At 44.0% G+C, this 15,851-nt stretch overlaps 1 protein-coding gene across 1 annotated transcript; it reads right to left on the bottom strand.

Moving 5' to 3' along the window:
* Nucleotides 1-4,183: 4,183 nt before the first annotated feature.
* On the bottom strand, nucleotides 4,184-5,933 carry LOC128123167 (olfactory receptor 15). Its single transcript, XM_052759223.1, has one exon. It carries the CDS (start codon nucleotides 5,327-5,329, stop codon nucleotides 4,391-4,393), a length of 939 nt encoding a protein of 312 aa, XP_052615183.1. The 5' UTR covers nucleotides 5,330-5,933; the 3' UTR covers nucleotides 4,184-4,390.
* Between the last annotated feature and the right edge of the window lie 9,918 nt (nucleotides 5,934-15,851).

Below are 15,851 nucleotides of genomic sequence, written 5' to 3'. Positions count from 1 at the left end.
TGGCCACCTAGCCTAGCCTAGGTGCTAATTTCCAGGCCAATGAAAGACCTTGCCTCAAAATAACAAAGTATACAAACAAAAAAACAAAAAACAAAAAAACCCAAAACCAAAACAAACAAACAAACAACAACAAAAACCCACAAGGGCTGGAGAGTGGTTAAGAGCATTTGCTGTTCTTCTAGAGGATTGCATTGTATTCCCAGCACTGTCTCAGGCAGCTCAAAACCATGTGCATCCAGGGGATCCAACACCTCTAGCCTCCAGTGGTATCTGAACTCCTGTACTCGTGCACTCCCACACTCCTGCACTCATATGTACATACTCACATACAGGCACATACACCTACATATAATTAAAAATAATAAATCTTTAAAAAGTTTAAAAAGCAGCCAGGCATAGTGGCATATGCCTTTAATCCCAGCACTCAGGAGGAAGAAACAGGCTGATCTCTGTGAGTTCAAGGCCAGCCTGGTCTACAGAGTGAGTTCCAGGACTGCCAGAGCTACATAGTGAGACTCTGTCTCTGAAAAACAAAACAAGAACAACCAAAAAAGTTTAAAAAGCAAGTAACAAATGAAAACCTAATCAAGATGTCTACTGAGAGAGTGTTTAAAAATAATTCCTGACCTTCTGCCCCAGCAACAGGGGTTGGAGAAGGGGAGTAGGGGGTGCAACACCAGAGTCACAGGGTGGGGTGGGGGGAACACCAGGTGAACAGCTCCTGAGAAATAACCTCCACAGCTGATCTTTGGCCTACAAAAGCATGTACAAATGCATAGGTACACATAGAAAATTTTAGGTAAAAATTCACATAACAAAAATTAACCAGTATAGAGTGAGCAATTACAGTGTTATTTACATTGCTACATAACCACTCTATCTAGTTATAAGTCATTCTCATTACCCTAAAAGAAAACTTTGTACCTGTATCTGGTTCCTATTTTGTCTGAATTGATCTGTCCTCACATAATATTCCATTGTACAGGTAGAACAAAGTTCTGTGTTTCTATACTTTTATGTCTTTTTCCAGGAAGCAATTTGACTGGATATATTTCTAGACCAGCTTAAAGTCCATTCCTGACTTATCTACTTAATTGAAAATGGCCCCAGTCAGTTGCTAAGGAAATCCTAAGTTCAGATATAGAAGAATAGGAATAAGTCCTTACTTCTCACCTTGCAAAAAAATCAACTCCCAATGGACCTTAACGTCAGAACTGAAACTGCTGGAGGAGAAAGAAGGGAAGACATGCCAAGAGGTAGGCACAGGTGCGATGCTTTTGGAGAACACTCCAGTTGCTCAGGAAATACCTGAAATGAAAAAGTGAGGCAGCTGCCAATCAAACAATATGACCGTCACAACTGTCTTGACAGCAACACCTCCCAGATGCTCGGAAACCTCCAGTCCAGTCTCGGATAGTCCATGGAAACTTCTGTTGAGGTTCAGATGCCCAGAGAAGACTTCATTGCAGCTAGAATGACCCCGCTGTCATGACCACAGACAGCTGCAGCTTTAGTCAGGGCTGCTCCAGGGACCCTGTGGTCTGGAAGGAGCTCCTCCCAAGCAGGTTCGGCTATGATGTCCCTGGGGAGGGGGTCATCTAAACAGGGACTCAAGTAGGCTGCCTCTCACTCTCTTTGGAAATGGTGGTGCTGGAGTTGTAGTTGCTGCGGAATCTTCGGGGGCGGCTGGAATAATGTTTACAACCTCCCACCAACTCACCCCCACCTGGCAGTTGTTGGATTCTATTCCTGGCAACAGGCTGCATTGGAGGGATCTGACGGCTGCCAATCAAACACTCTAACCCTCAAGACAGCTACCAATTTTTATTATTTATTTATTTATTTATATATATTCATTGCAGAACTAGGGATTGAACCTAGAGCCTCATGCATTCCAGGCAAGTGTTCTATTATACCACTGAGCTATACACCCAGTTTCAATCATTTTCCTTTTTATAACAATTTTTTTTCTTGGGACTTTCTCTCTCTCTCTCTCTCTCTCTCTCTCTCTCTCTCTCTCTCTCTCTCTCTCTCTTTCTGTTTTTTGAGACAGGGTTTCTCTGTGTAGCCCTAGCTGTCCTGGAACTCACTCTGTACACCAGGCTGGCCTTGAACCCAGAGATTCACCTTCCTCTGCCTCCTGAGTGCTGGGATTAAAGGTGTGATCCACCACCACCCAGCTGAGAATTTCTTTTTTAATTTAATTAATTACTTTTTATGTATTTGGGTGTTTTGTCTGCACTTATGTCTGTGCACCCCATCTATGCCTGGTGCCTTTGGAGGCCAGAAGAAGGCACTGAATCCCCTGGGTGGGACTGGGGTTAAAGACAGCTGTGTGCCACCATGTGGGTTCTGGAAACCAAACCCGGGTCTTCTGGAAGAGCAGCTCCTTGACTGCTGAGCTATCTCTTCAGCCCCACTATTGATAACTTCATACTGTGGACAGTGAAACATGGTCATATTCAGCCCTCAACCATCTTTAAAGGGAAAAGAACAACTGGGCGTCATGGAACACGCCTCTAATCCATGCACTTCGAAGGCTGAGGCAGCAGGATTGCCGTGATCTTAAGGCCAGCATAACCTACAGTGTGAGACCCTATCTCAAAACAACAACAAAAAAGGACAAAATCATTAGGAATTCTTTACAACAGACACCCATGATGCCCTTACTTCCCAATTGTGACCAGGTAAGTTTTTCTCCCCCAACTCCTGGTCTTCCCACTCTCCTAACTCCAAGTCAGTTTTAAGGTGTCCCATACTTTCCAGAAGGAAGTTCTTCAGAACTTTGAAACCTTTAAAGAATGACTCTGTTTTCTCCCCATATTTCTTGTGGTTATTTCAAAACTCAAATGAATTGACCAGAGGACACAGCTCCCCATCTCCTTGGCATCACTACTCCCATGAGTCAGCTGAGCTCTGCTTTCCAGATCAGCTTTAGGAGCTTGGGCACTGTAAGCTTGTCTCTTAGAACTTGATCTGATGGAGTGTGCTGATCAATATTTTGTGCATTCAAGATGATACAGTGTGATGAAATCACCAAAATAATATTAGTTGGCTCATTCTGGAGACATACTGACTATTGCTATGGGCAGAACTGAAAAATCAGGTTGTTGCTTTGATCTTAGCTAGAGAAAAAATTCAGGACAGGATAATATTGTTAGTTTTTTAAGGGCAATTATTAAAATGTAGAAGGGGAAATGTATCACTGTTCCATTCTATCCGAGGAACAAGACCCATCAAGCTAGAAAATGTGAAAATGGTCTGCATGGAAAGTTTAGTTCTCACCGTAAAAAGGAGATTGACAGCAAATAATATAATTTCATTCACTAAGCACTTATGGAGCATATACTTTGTAATAGGTTTGTGTTTCAGATATGGAAACAAAGCTGAAGATGCTTTGAAACTACTTCTAAAACCTATCGACTTCCCTTTTTCCTGGTAATGTAGCTGCTAAACGATTGCCCCATATTAGCCTAGCTTCTGTCTGGGCACGGGTGTGTGAACTGTGGTGGCAGATGACTCTTTTGGCCATTCTAGTAATGAGAAGGGCCATATAGGTGTTATGATTCCAATACACAAGTTTCTTGAGGTAAGTTTTGTCCTAAACCAATCGCTGGGTCCCTGGAACAGAAGACTGAAACTCGAAGCAGAGGACATGCTTTATGGATGGGTTACCCTTGGGCTCCTAAACTTGGATAATTTGGCATATTGGACAATCCAGCGACCAGACTGGTAGCAAACCGGATGGCTCTGGCTGTTAGCGGGAATTATTTAAGTAAAGCCAAATCAAAGCCTTTTGGGTGAGCACTGAAAGGCCAATGGCCTTGCCTAAGTTTTCTCTTTAATTATTACATTAGGTAGAAGGCAAATTTGGATGTGGACATACAGAAGAGGGTAATCAGGTGACGGAGGTGGGAAGCATGAATAGTTAGCCTGTAGTATTGAGACTAGACAGAGAATTGGATCAAGATGATGGATGGCTAAGATATAAAGATGAATTCTATTTTCATCTGAAGTTGATAACGCAGGGTCTGAACTCATGGGATTATAGTAAAAATTTCCAAGAAACTTCATGTTTCTTCCTTTAGGAAGTAAAAAATTCAGTAGAAATATGTTATAATAAACATGGACATCACAGACAGAGACAGATAAATAGGTCTGGGCTAGGTCAATAACCCCTGGACCCGCAACAGTACATATCTACCCTGTTATCTGTAGCTCACAGTAAATTTCTGGTAAATAAGTACAGAACGTCCCAATAACACTAACCATCTTCCAAAAGTGTAGTATTGTCAGGACCACGCCTTGACTTCGCCGAGGACAGAGCTTCTCAGAAGAAAAAGTATGCGGGGCAAAGAGGCAGCGGAGACTAAAGAAGCCGGCTCTCTCCTCAGCTGGCTTCTCTTCCCTTGCCCAGCAGCCTTCCCAGGGCCCCCTTCACTTCTTTGTTCCTTAGAGTGTAGATGAGCGGATTCACCATGGGTGTGACCACAGAGTAGAAGAGAGAAATGAATTTGCCCTGGTCCTGATTACTGCTCTTAGCTGGAAGCAGATACCCATAGATAGCCGAGCCGTAGAAGAGGAAGACAACTACCAAATGGGACAGGCAGGTATTGAAGGCCTTCCGTCGTCCCTCCACAGAGCGGATCTTCATCACTGCCTGAGCGATGAAGCAGTAGGAGATCAGGATGATGCTTAGTGGGACAGCAGTGAAGAACGTGCAGACACCATTGAGCACAGCCTCATTGAGGCTCGTGTCTCCACAGGCCAATTTAATCATGGCGGGTACCTCACACAGGAAGTTGTCCACCTTCCGGTGTCCGCAAAATGGGAGCTGCAGCGTGAATGTTGACTGAATCACAGAGTTGCCCAAGCCACCCAGCCAGCTGATAGCAGCCAGCAGCCAGCAGAGCCGTGGATTCATGATGGTCATGTAGTGCAGGGGCCGGCAAACTGCCACATAACGATCGAATGCCATCACCACGAGCAGTATGCACTCAGTGGCCCCCAGCCAAAGGAAAACATAGAGTTGAGTTACACACCCACCATAGCTGATTGTCTTGTCTGGTCCCCATAGATTTTTCAGCATTTGGGGCACTGAGCTGGTAGTAAAGGCAAGGTCTAAGGAAGAGAGGTTGCTGAGGAAGAAGTACATGGGTGTGTGGAGCCGGGCATCCAGACGGGAAAGCAGGATGATAGTTGAGTTCCCAAGCAGCGTCAACAGGTAAGAGGAGAGGATGACTGCGAAGAAAAGCATCTCCAGCTGCGGGTGGTCAGATATCCCCATCAGAATGAAGCTCCCAGAGGAGCTGTTGCTGTCCACTTCCATCGCCGGTGCCTCAGTCACTGGGAGCCTGCTCTGGAAAACTGCTGGGGGGAAAAGCAAGGGAAGAGGCAGCTACTGCTAAATCTGCATCCAGAATGTTCTTCAGGCTCCACAGTTAAGTACCAGTCCAGCCTTTCCGGGCACAAGCTTTCACGTGATCCCTGGTTGTCAGATGAGTTGGGATGTCAAAAGGGACCTAGCACAGGGATGAAGGAGTCTCTTGTGAAGACAGAGGACAGAATTCAGAGCAACAGTAGGACAGGGCAGAGGGGAACTGGCAGATTGGAATTAGATGCAGACATTCTCAAAACACAAATTCCCTCAGCAAAGTTTTTCTATGCTCTGATCAGGGGGAAACGCACTGAATTTGGAAAACCTCTCCAGACGTTTCTGATAAATTTCTTTCTCAGGCTGGAGAGATGGCTCAGCAGTTAAGAGTACATACTGCTCTTGTTGAGGACTCAGGTTAGGTTCTCAGTACCCTCATCTCACAATAGCCTATAAATCCAGCTCCAGGGGATCTGACATCCTCTTCTGGCAACTGAACTTATGTGAACATTCTACCCCAAACACCTGTATACATAATTTAAAATGAAGTCCCTTTTTCTTGGAGACAGGTCCTCATTATGCAGCCCTAGCTAGACTGGAAGTTGCTGTGTAGACCAGGCTAGCCTTGACTCACAGAGATTCCCATGTGCCTCTGTTTTCTGATGTGCCCATCAAAAAATAAAATCTTTAAAGAAATTTATTTTCTCTCTCTTTGATAGTCCTCCCTTCTCAAGTTAAAAGTCCTGGTCTGGAAAGATCCTTATGTGTCTATCAAATGACAAAAACAACGAGATGACTGGGGGCTAAAGAGATGGCTCAAGTAGCTAAAGCATTGGTTGCTCTTCCAAAGGACCAGAGTTCAATTCCTGGCCCCCAGCTGGTGGTTCACAAGCGTCTGTAACTCAAGCTCCCGTGGATCTGAAGCCTTCTTCTGTCCTCTGTGGGCACTGTGCACATATACATGTAGACAAAGCACCCACACAAACAAAGTCATTTTTGTTTTGTTTTGTTTGAGACAGGGTTTCTGTGTGTGTGTGCAAGCACATATCTATCTGGAGGCCAGAGGACAACCTTAGGGGTCATTCCTTCTCAGATACCTTGTACCTCATTTTTTGAGACCCGGGGCTTATTCATTAGGCTAGGTTTGCCAATCAGCAAGTCCCAGGGACCCACCTGTCTCTACTCTCCCAGTGCCGGAATTCCAAGTGTGCGTCCCCACACCTGACTCTCTTTCACGTGGTACTGGAGCTCAGTCTCAGGCCCCATGTTTGTATAGAAAACACTTTACTCACTCAGCTATTTCTTCAGCCGCAGGGAAAGAATTTTTAAAAACTGCTTTTGAGGTGAGCAGAGGAGCCTTTCTAGCCAGTCAGGGATGGCAGAGTGTCAGAGGCCTTCCACGACTAACACTAGGAAAAGGATTGCTTCTCCTTTTCTTTTCTTTTTTTTTTTTGCTTTTTCGAGACAGGGTCTCTCTGTGTACCTTTGCGCCTTTCCTGGAACTCACTTGGTAGCCCAGGCTGGCCTCGAACTCACAGAGATCCGCCTGGCTCTGCCTCCCGAGTGCTGGGATTAAAGGCGTGCGCCACCACCGCAAGGCGCTTCTCCTTTTCTTCTAAGAGAACTGAGGGGTTAAGTTACCCTGACTCTCTCTCTGGAAGTTCTTCCAGAGGCTTCCCTTCCTACCCTCGTGCTCCACCGGAGAGGAGCTGATGGGCCCTGCCCCCTGCCGTTGCTATGGGGACTGTGACAGTGGCCGCTCAGGAGTTGTCCTACCTCCTTCCAGTCTCTACTCTGCAGTTTCAGCCTGGAGATAAACAGATAAAAAGGAAATGGAAAGGCCGTTGCTAGAGTGGAGAACAAAATGCCAGACTGACTAGATTCCTGGCCTGAGTTTAACAAGGCCTCAGGCTAGGGACGTGTACCTCCAGGGTCACCTCCAGTAACTGTTCGTCAGGGCCTTTTCCCTCTCCTTTATGGGGTGTTTTTTTTTTTTTTTGGTTCCTGGTTTCCTTCCAATTTGGGAGTGTTTTATTTTATTTATTTTTGAGATGGTCTTATGTAGCACAGGCTGTCCACACCTCATCATGTAGCCAAGGCTGGCCTTGAATTCTAGGTCCTTTTGCTTCTACCTCCCAGTACTGGGATTATAGGCATGGACTCCTATGCCTGGCTCTAATCTGAAAGTGTTAAATTAATCCAGACTTATTTGCATTTAGGAAGAGCCTAGAGAGGGTAATATTGAACTCTCCATTTTGGAAAGGATACACTATGGGTGTTTTTTGTTTTGTTTTGTTTTTGAGACAAAGTCTTTTTTGTGGTTATTTGGTTTTTGTTTTTTGAGACAGGGTTTCTCTGTGTAGCTCTGGCTGTGCTGGAACTCACTATTTAGACCAGGATGCCTCCCAAGTGCTGGGATTAAAGTTGTGCACCACCATGCCCATCTGAGACAAGGTCTTATATAGCCCAGTTTGGCCTAAAACTATATAATCACAGATGGCCTTGAACTCTTGCTTTGCCTTCTGAGTGCTGGGATCACAGGCATGTACCACCAGGTGTGGTTTTTATGCAATGCTGGGGCTTGAACCCAGAGCCAAATGCGTGTTAAACAAACATTCCACAACAGATCTACATCCTGGGCCTGGATGTGCCATTTATGGTATTTAGTCACAGAAGCACAGGGTATAGGACCCGGTGGGATAGATGTAATTTTTAGGAATAGCTTACATGAAATACAGATGGTCTTTGCCTTTGTCTGTTGATAAATTTAGTTTGAAAATGCCACATAGGAATAGCTCACAACTGTTCCCAACTCCAACTCCAGAGGGTCCAATGTCCTCTCTGACCTCTGAGGACACCTGCGTAGATAGGAACATATCTGTTGTGAAATGGCATGGGAGAGGCCTTGGCAGGTTTGAACCAAGTTACCATGCCAGCGGTGGCCAAGAGGGCACAGTGGAAAGTTACTCACACCATGCAGGCACCGCACCCATGTGGAAAGTTTTATTATTAAAGGAGAAAGGGAGAAGGGAAGAGATGGGGGAGAAGAAGAGAGAGAGAAAGAGGGAGGGAGGGAGAGAGAGAGAGAGGAGTAGTGGGGAGGGTTTTTTTCCTCTTAAAGGGGACTTCATGTAGGATGACATCAGGATGCTGGACAGGCCCTGGGGGGCAGTTCAGAATGCTAGCAATATCAACACACACACACACACACACACCACACACACACACACACACACACACACACACACACACACACACACGATTAAAAATAAAAATGAATCTAAAATAAGTGTTACATGCTGAGAGAAGCAGCCAAGATTTGTTTCTTCAAAAGAATCTTGGGGTTGGGAGTGTTGCTCAGTGGTAAAGTACTTGCCTAACATGCACAAATTCCTAGGTTCTATCCCCAGTGGGACAGGAAGTGAGGAGGGACAACATGGGACCTTGCATTTTTGTTCTTTCCCCCTTCCCCAGCTTCCTGCCCATTTCTTTTCCTAAACTTCACAACTCTCTTTTGCCCACCTGTGCATTAGCTTCCGCCAAGTCTGACATTTGGGCGTGGCTTTCTCGTATGCAGCAGTTATCCTGAATGTGCGTGCACGTTGTCAAAGTCCAAATGTTGCACTGACATTATCCCAAGCAAAACGGTAGTGGAATCATTAGAAATAAAAAACACAACAAAAAACCCTAGGCAGATGTCGAGGCAAATGCCTATAACCCTAGGACTTGGTAGATGGAGGCGAGAGGGTCAGAAGTTCAAGGTCATCTATATCTACCTAGCAAGGTCAAGGCTAGACTGGACTGGGGAGACCCGATATCAGGAAGGAAACAAAAATAAAAACAAACACCTAACCAACCAACCTAATTCTGTAGTCCTAGGACTACTAGAGTTTTAAAGTGTGTCTTATTTTTATTTATTTTAGAAATGTTTTATTTATTTAAGAAATGGATGATGATGATATTTGCAAATAGCTAACCTGAACCTGACTATTTTGAATAACCTAGTCTAAGTTAATATTATCTTTAATTGGTCAGAATGAATATATGTCTTTCAAAATACATTACTATTGTGAAGGAAAGGCAGGCAAGATTCACAAAACAAAACAAAATCGTTTTTTCTAGAAGGAATGAAGTCTGCAATAGAATGCAAACAATTGTCAAGTCCAAAAGAAACCCGGGGAAGTGTCTAACCGTGGTGCCTATTAGCATACCATGCTGGCCCCTGGGTACTAGTGGCTCTTCTCACCCTGCCCCTACCTAAACTTCTCCGGCTCTCCGGCTTCCCTTCCCCCTCTTCTCGTTCTTGTATACCCTGGCGGTTTAGGCCATGCCCTCTCTCCACCCTCTTGCTCCTCTCTCTCTTTGCTCTCTCCCTCTTCCTCCCCCCACCCCATCTCTCTCCTCTCATGGCCAGGTAGATTCATGGCCATGGTTAGTCTACTTTCTCTCCCTGCTCTGGACCCTCCCAGATGCCTCTGGCTACACTCACCCTCAACCATACCTTGGAGCCATCATATCCTCACTTTATATACCGATCACTCTATAAATAGAAAGATTTAAGGTATTAAACAGAGGAAACGTTAATTTTCTTCCCTAAATCTTAGAGAAGGGAGAATCTGGGTCCTAAAACAGATCAGTTTAAGACCAATAAAAGAAAAAAATGTTCATTATTAATAGTAAACTCAAAGAAATGACTCCTCCCAAGTAACATTTCCATTCTAATATTTAAATTTAACCAATAGTTACAATGGGTATTAAAGGAGTCAGTCTGTGTGGAAGGGAAGATGAGTGAAGGTCCATTAAAATTCCTAGTTTTAGTCTACCATGGAGGATAAAATCCTTGGTGTCAGCAAGATGGCTGAGTGGGTAGAGGGGCTTGCTGCGAACCCTGATGACCTGAGTTTGATTCCTAGGACCTACATGATAGAAAGAATCTACTCCCACAAGCTGTTCTCTGACTTACGCATGCACACAGTAGAATGTGTTCTCCAAAATAAATAAATAAATAAATAAATAAAAGTTGGGGCCAAAGAGATGGCTCAGTGGTTAAGAGGATAGTCTGCTCTTCCAAAGGACTTGGGTTCAATTCCCAGCACCTACATGGTGGCTCACAACCATCTGGAACTTCTGTTCCAGAGGTTCTAACATCTTTTTCTGACCTCGGCAGGCACCAGGCATGCATGTGGCGTACATACTTACATGCAAGCAAAACATCCGTATACATAAAATAAAGATAAGTTTTAAAATCATATTTGAAGGGAGCATGAGCTAGCCCATGTAGCAGTCCTAAGAACTCTGGGTTGTTTTTTTTTTTTTTTTTAAAGGTAGAGGGCTAAATGCACAGTGGTGCATCAGATACCTAGGTACATTCAGCACTGAAAACTCAGGATGCAGACGGCAAGATAAGCCTGCTTTTTCAGGAAATCTCCAGGTTAAACTGTAAGCAGGTTTGCAAAGGGTGTCCCCAAAGAGAAGCAGGCATGAGGCTTGTTCTGAGCATGTCTGCTGTGTGTAACTTTAGCACGTCCTCATTCAGAAGGTCATACCTGATTTGATATTTGGAAGGGGATATGGAAAACATACTTTTTAGGGAAGAGAGAGTAGGAAGAACAGTCCTGGAAGAGAGGCCAGATGTTATGGGTAATGGAGGGTTTTGTTTTCTCTTTGTCCTGGGAATGTCTTCACTACTATAATAGGGTTTTAAAGACCCAAGCTGCTGAGCAGTGCCTTCCTGCTTTATAACAACAGACTGAGACTTAGGAGAAGCTGTGATTGGACATTCTGAGATTCCAGTTGCTAACACAGCAGACATTCTTTTTGCCCAGCCACAGGCCTGCCAGGAGATTCAGTACCCTACCTTTGATTCTTGCTGCCAAAGAACTCTGTAACTCGGGCCAGTTTTACAATCAAAAGGGGACTATGATGAGTTGTGTGTGTGTGTGTGTGTGTGTGTGTGTGTGTGTGTGTATGTGTGTGTGTGTGTGTGTGTGTGTGTGTGTGTGTGTGTGTGTGTGTGTTTTATTGCTATTATTTTTTATTTTCTTTCCCAATTGTCTATGGATGATTTTTGCTAAAGGGTTTTGAACAGAGCCATATTAAAAATTTTCTTTTCAGTCAAATACTTTTATATCTCTCCTCCTAGTTGATAGAGGTGATGCACCTCTATACCTCTAACTTTTCTTCTAAAGGAAACAACACAGCCTATTTAAAAACCTTTATCACTCTTGCTCTCTCCTACCAGTTTTCCCCGCATCCCCTCCCCCTCCCCCTCTGTCTCTCTTATACTCTGGATTCTCCAATAATAAACACTGAGGGATTGTCTGCAGAACTCTACCTGGGACTTCAGAATCCCCCATTCTTCTGCCTGGTGCTCAGTGGATGGAGAGGACCACCAGCATGTGAATTCAAAGCACAGTGCGGGTTGTCCACAAAGCTCCTACACTGAGCCCTTGGCTTTTAACCTGACACTTATCTTGACCTTCTGAGCAGCCTGGATCTGCCACCCAGAGGCCTGACTCATGGGGCTGACACTAAAGGACCCAAGAGGCCGGGTGCCTCAGTCCCCCCTTATCCATACAACCCCCGCCCCAGGCAATTAGCACATAGGGCCTGTGTGGCCAGAATACAGGAAAGAGGTGTCCCTGAAGAACCAACTTAGTCTTTCATCTGACCTCTCTCCCCAAACACAGAGAACTAATTGAGCTCAAAAGAAGAACTGTGTCCCATAAATAATTAGTGATTACATATAGTTTCTTTTTCTTTCTTTTTCAAGCTATTTCTTAAAAATACTTTATATGGCAAAGGGAGGCAGATGTCTTACCCCACTGACAGAGAAACAGACAAAGCATAAAGGAATCCTGTGTCTTGACTGGTGTTAAGTAGGTCCTGCCCAGTGAAGGCTTTTCTCACTAGGCACCAACAAGTCTTCCTGTCTGTGAGACGTACTTTTGAGATTTTGGTCAGGACCAGGAAACTTACACACATGTACTGTGCCATGGAAAAGCAATAATTTACTGCCACCACTACAGAAACATTTGGGATGTAACTGGGAACATGGCTAGGTCATTAGCTGTTATAGAAATTAAATTACTCCACAGACAGTTGAGAAACCTCATTCATTCAAGAAATGGACACTGGACTGAGGATGCAGCTCAGTGACACAGACTGTGGAAGGTCCCAGGGACAATCCTCAACACTACAGGAGAAGAAATGCTAAAAATGTACAGTGGAGGATTATAGCATAAACAAGATTAGCCTGACCCCTGCCCAGTGGGATCACTGTCCCATGTGCAGACTGCAGCATCTCAGAATCCTAAGTAATATCTGTCAGCTTCTGCTGTCAAAAATGTGCTCAGTAGCTAGCAAGCATGATCACAATCACCAAATAAGCAGCGTTCAGCCCTTTGTACAAAAGAGGAACCAAATCCGGACAGTTCTGTGTACCTTATCTAAAGGCAAATGGCTAGGGACAGAATTATTAAAAGAAGGTCTACAGGGCTGGGGATATGGTTCATTTGGAAAGTGCCAGCCATGGAAGAGTGAAGACCTGAGTTCATATCCTTAGTACCCACATTCAAAGCCAAGTGTGGCTGGGTGGTGGTGATGAACACCTTTGTTCCCAGCATTCAGGAAGCAGAGGCAGGCAGATCTCTGTGAGTTTGAGACCAGCCTGATCCACAGAGCCCAGGACAACCAGGGCTACACAGAGAAATCCTGTCTTGAAAAACCGACCAACCAACCAACCAATCAAACAAACAAACAAAAAGCCAAGTGTGGAGGATGGAGAGATAGTTCAGCAGTTAAGAGCACTTATTCTTCCAGAAGACCCAGGTTCAGTTCCCAGCACCCACATTGTGGCTCACAACCATCTGCAACCCCAGATCCAGGAGATCTGATGCCTTCTTCTGGACTTTGTGGGTACCAGGCACACATGTGGTACACATATATACATGCAGACAAAACACTCATACACATAAAAAAATGAAAGAAATAAATCTAAAAATCCATTAAAAATTTTAAGCTGTGCATGGTGGCACACAACTTTAATCCCAGCACTCAGAAGACAGAGGCAGGTGGATCTCTATTAGTTTGAGGCCAACCTGGTCTATATAGCAAGTTTCAGGACAGCCAGGGCTACAAAGATAGAGCTTGTCTCAAAACTGAAATAATAATAATGAAGTTTTAAAGTTAAAAAAAATCCAGTGTGGTTACATTCAGCTATGACCTTGAGGGAAAGGGTTGCAGAGATACGGAGATCTGGAGCACAATGGCCAATCAGTCTGGCCAACTGGTGAGTGGTGGATTCAATGAGAGACTCTCCCAAAATCTAAGGTGAATATCAACCAAAGAAGACAACTTCTGGACCACTACACTTGCATACGCATGTACCTGCATTTACATATGAAGACATACACATACTCTACATGCACACATACACACATTGATGGTTCACATTATAACCTCAGCACCCAGGAAGCGGAGGCAGGAAGAATATGAGCTTTAAGTCAGCCTGGGCTTCATAGAAAGACTTTGATGAAAAACAAAAAATTAGGTCCATTTGACTCTAGGAGTCCATATTGAGAAGAAACTGGAAAATGTCCATCATCAGGAAATTCAACAATGTGACACTTGTACAGAATCTGGTGCACACTGTCTTTGTTCTCTGCACAACAGGACTTCTATCAGTGAATTACTATTTTATTTACTTTTTCCACCTTATTTCCAATTTCTACTCTCTTTCTTTTGTATCCACTCTTGGGTATCTACTCCATGGACTGTGTTCGGTGTATCAGCATTTAAATATATACATTATTGTGGGATATTTGTTTACACTGTGTGAAGCTGTGTCGCTGTGATTGTTTTAATAAAAAGCTGAACAGCCAATAGCTAGGCAGGTGAGGTTGGACGGGACTTCAGGAGAGAGAGGAACTCAGAGGGATGAATCTAGGCACAAGAGAGATGCCAGGGAGACACAGAGAGAGTTGGACATACACAATGGAGTCTAGGTAAAAAAGCCACATGGCAAAACATAAATTAATAGAAGCAGGTTAAGTTATAAGAGTTGGTTGGGAACAAGCTTAAGCTAAAGTCCAAGCTTTCATAATTAATAATAAGTGTCATTATTTGGGAGTTGGCCATCCCCAAGAGAAATCTCCACGAGAAAGTCCTACTACGATATGTACCTCGATAAAACACACAATGTCTTGCGTTTGTGAATGTTTCTATTTATCACAACAGTGTTGTGTAATTGCATCCCTTCTGCTTTTACTTTCAAATGCCCTTTCCATCACATTTTCATTTTGTTTTAAAAGGCACTTACATTGTAGTAGTTAATTTTTTTTCTTTTAAAAATATTTTTAAACATTTAGTTGCATGTACATGGGATGGGGGCTGTATGCACATGTGAATGCAGGTTCCCACAGAGCCCAGGAGAGGATATCAGATGTCCAGAGCTAGAGTTAAGCCTATTCAGCTGTGAAGTAATTGATGGGTTAACCCACTATGAGTTTGGTATCCTCAAGTTCCAATCATTCCCCCCAAACCCATTAGCTTTTACATAGCTTTAACATAAAGGCCTTTCAGATTTGTACTGTGATGATCAGCAGTGATCACTGCATGTGTATGGCTCACTGTATAGGAGGCTTGTTAGCCTGATTTCCACAAGGACAGTCATTCTACATCCTGCCAGAGGTGTACAGCAGTTCCAACTGTTCTGCATCTTCTCTAACATCTGGTATTGCAGTTTTTAATCTTGGCCATTATAACACATAGTTCATCCTGTTTTAAGTTTACATTTGCCCAATAACTGATGAAATAGTACAAACCACTGTGTATGTATATGGTATCACCACACCCATTTTGGTGAGTTGTCTGTCATGAATCACCTTTTTTTTTATTTTTGACTAGGTCTCATGTAGCTCAGGCTGACCTCAAACTCACTATCAGAATTTTCCCAGGGGCCTTCCCTGAGAAGGTTCCTCCCAGAGTCCTGGGGAAGACACTATGTCTGGTGTGGGGTTATCTGAGGGAAAGGAATCTATGTACACCATGCTCTTTCGTCCATTACTTTATTTCTCTAAGACAAAATTCTATCTATATAGCTTTAGCTCCATACTCACATTCAGCTCCTCTCTGTCCCTTCTTTTTCTGTCCTCTCATAGCCTAATAGTAACCAAGCTCTTATGCTCTCGATCTCATCTTTGTCCTCTGTTCCTACATCCTCCATCTTTTCTCCCTCTTCTCCTCACCTGACCTGATTCAAATCCACCAACAGTCTGCAGAACTTTTCCTTGCTCCTTACTCCTTGGCCTTAGCCAGTCTGCCTTACCATCTACAGAAACTCTGCCTTGTTCTCACACAACTCTGCTCAGACCAGGAATCCTGCACCACCCTTCACTCCTCCTGGAGATGCAAAAACTCCTTTGTTTTGAGTCAATTGCTCTGGAATGCTGTTTTACCTGTCTAGGAAAAGAAGGTC

Source organism: Peromyscus californicus, unplaced genomic scaffold (assembly GCF_007827085.1).
Source record: "Peromyscus californicus insignis strain IS unplaced genomic scaffold, ASM782708v3 Scaffold_3__1_contigs__length_106647218, whole genome shotgun sequence".
In the NCBI taxonomy this organism is placed as follows: domain Eukaryota; kingdom Metazoa; phylum Chordata; class Mammalia; order Rodentia; family Cricetidae; genus Peromyscus; species Peromyscus californicus.
This window is presented reverse-complemented; position numbering and strand designations above follow the sequence as displayed.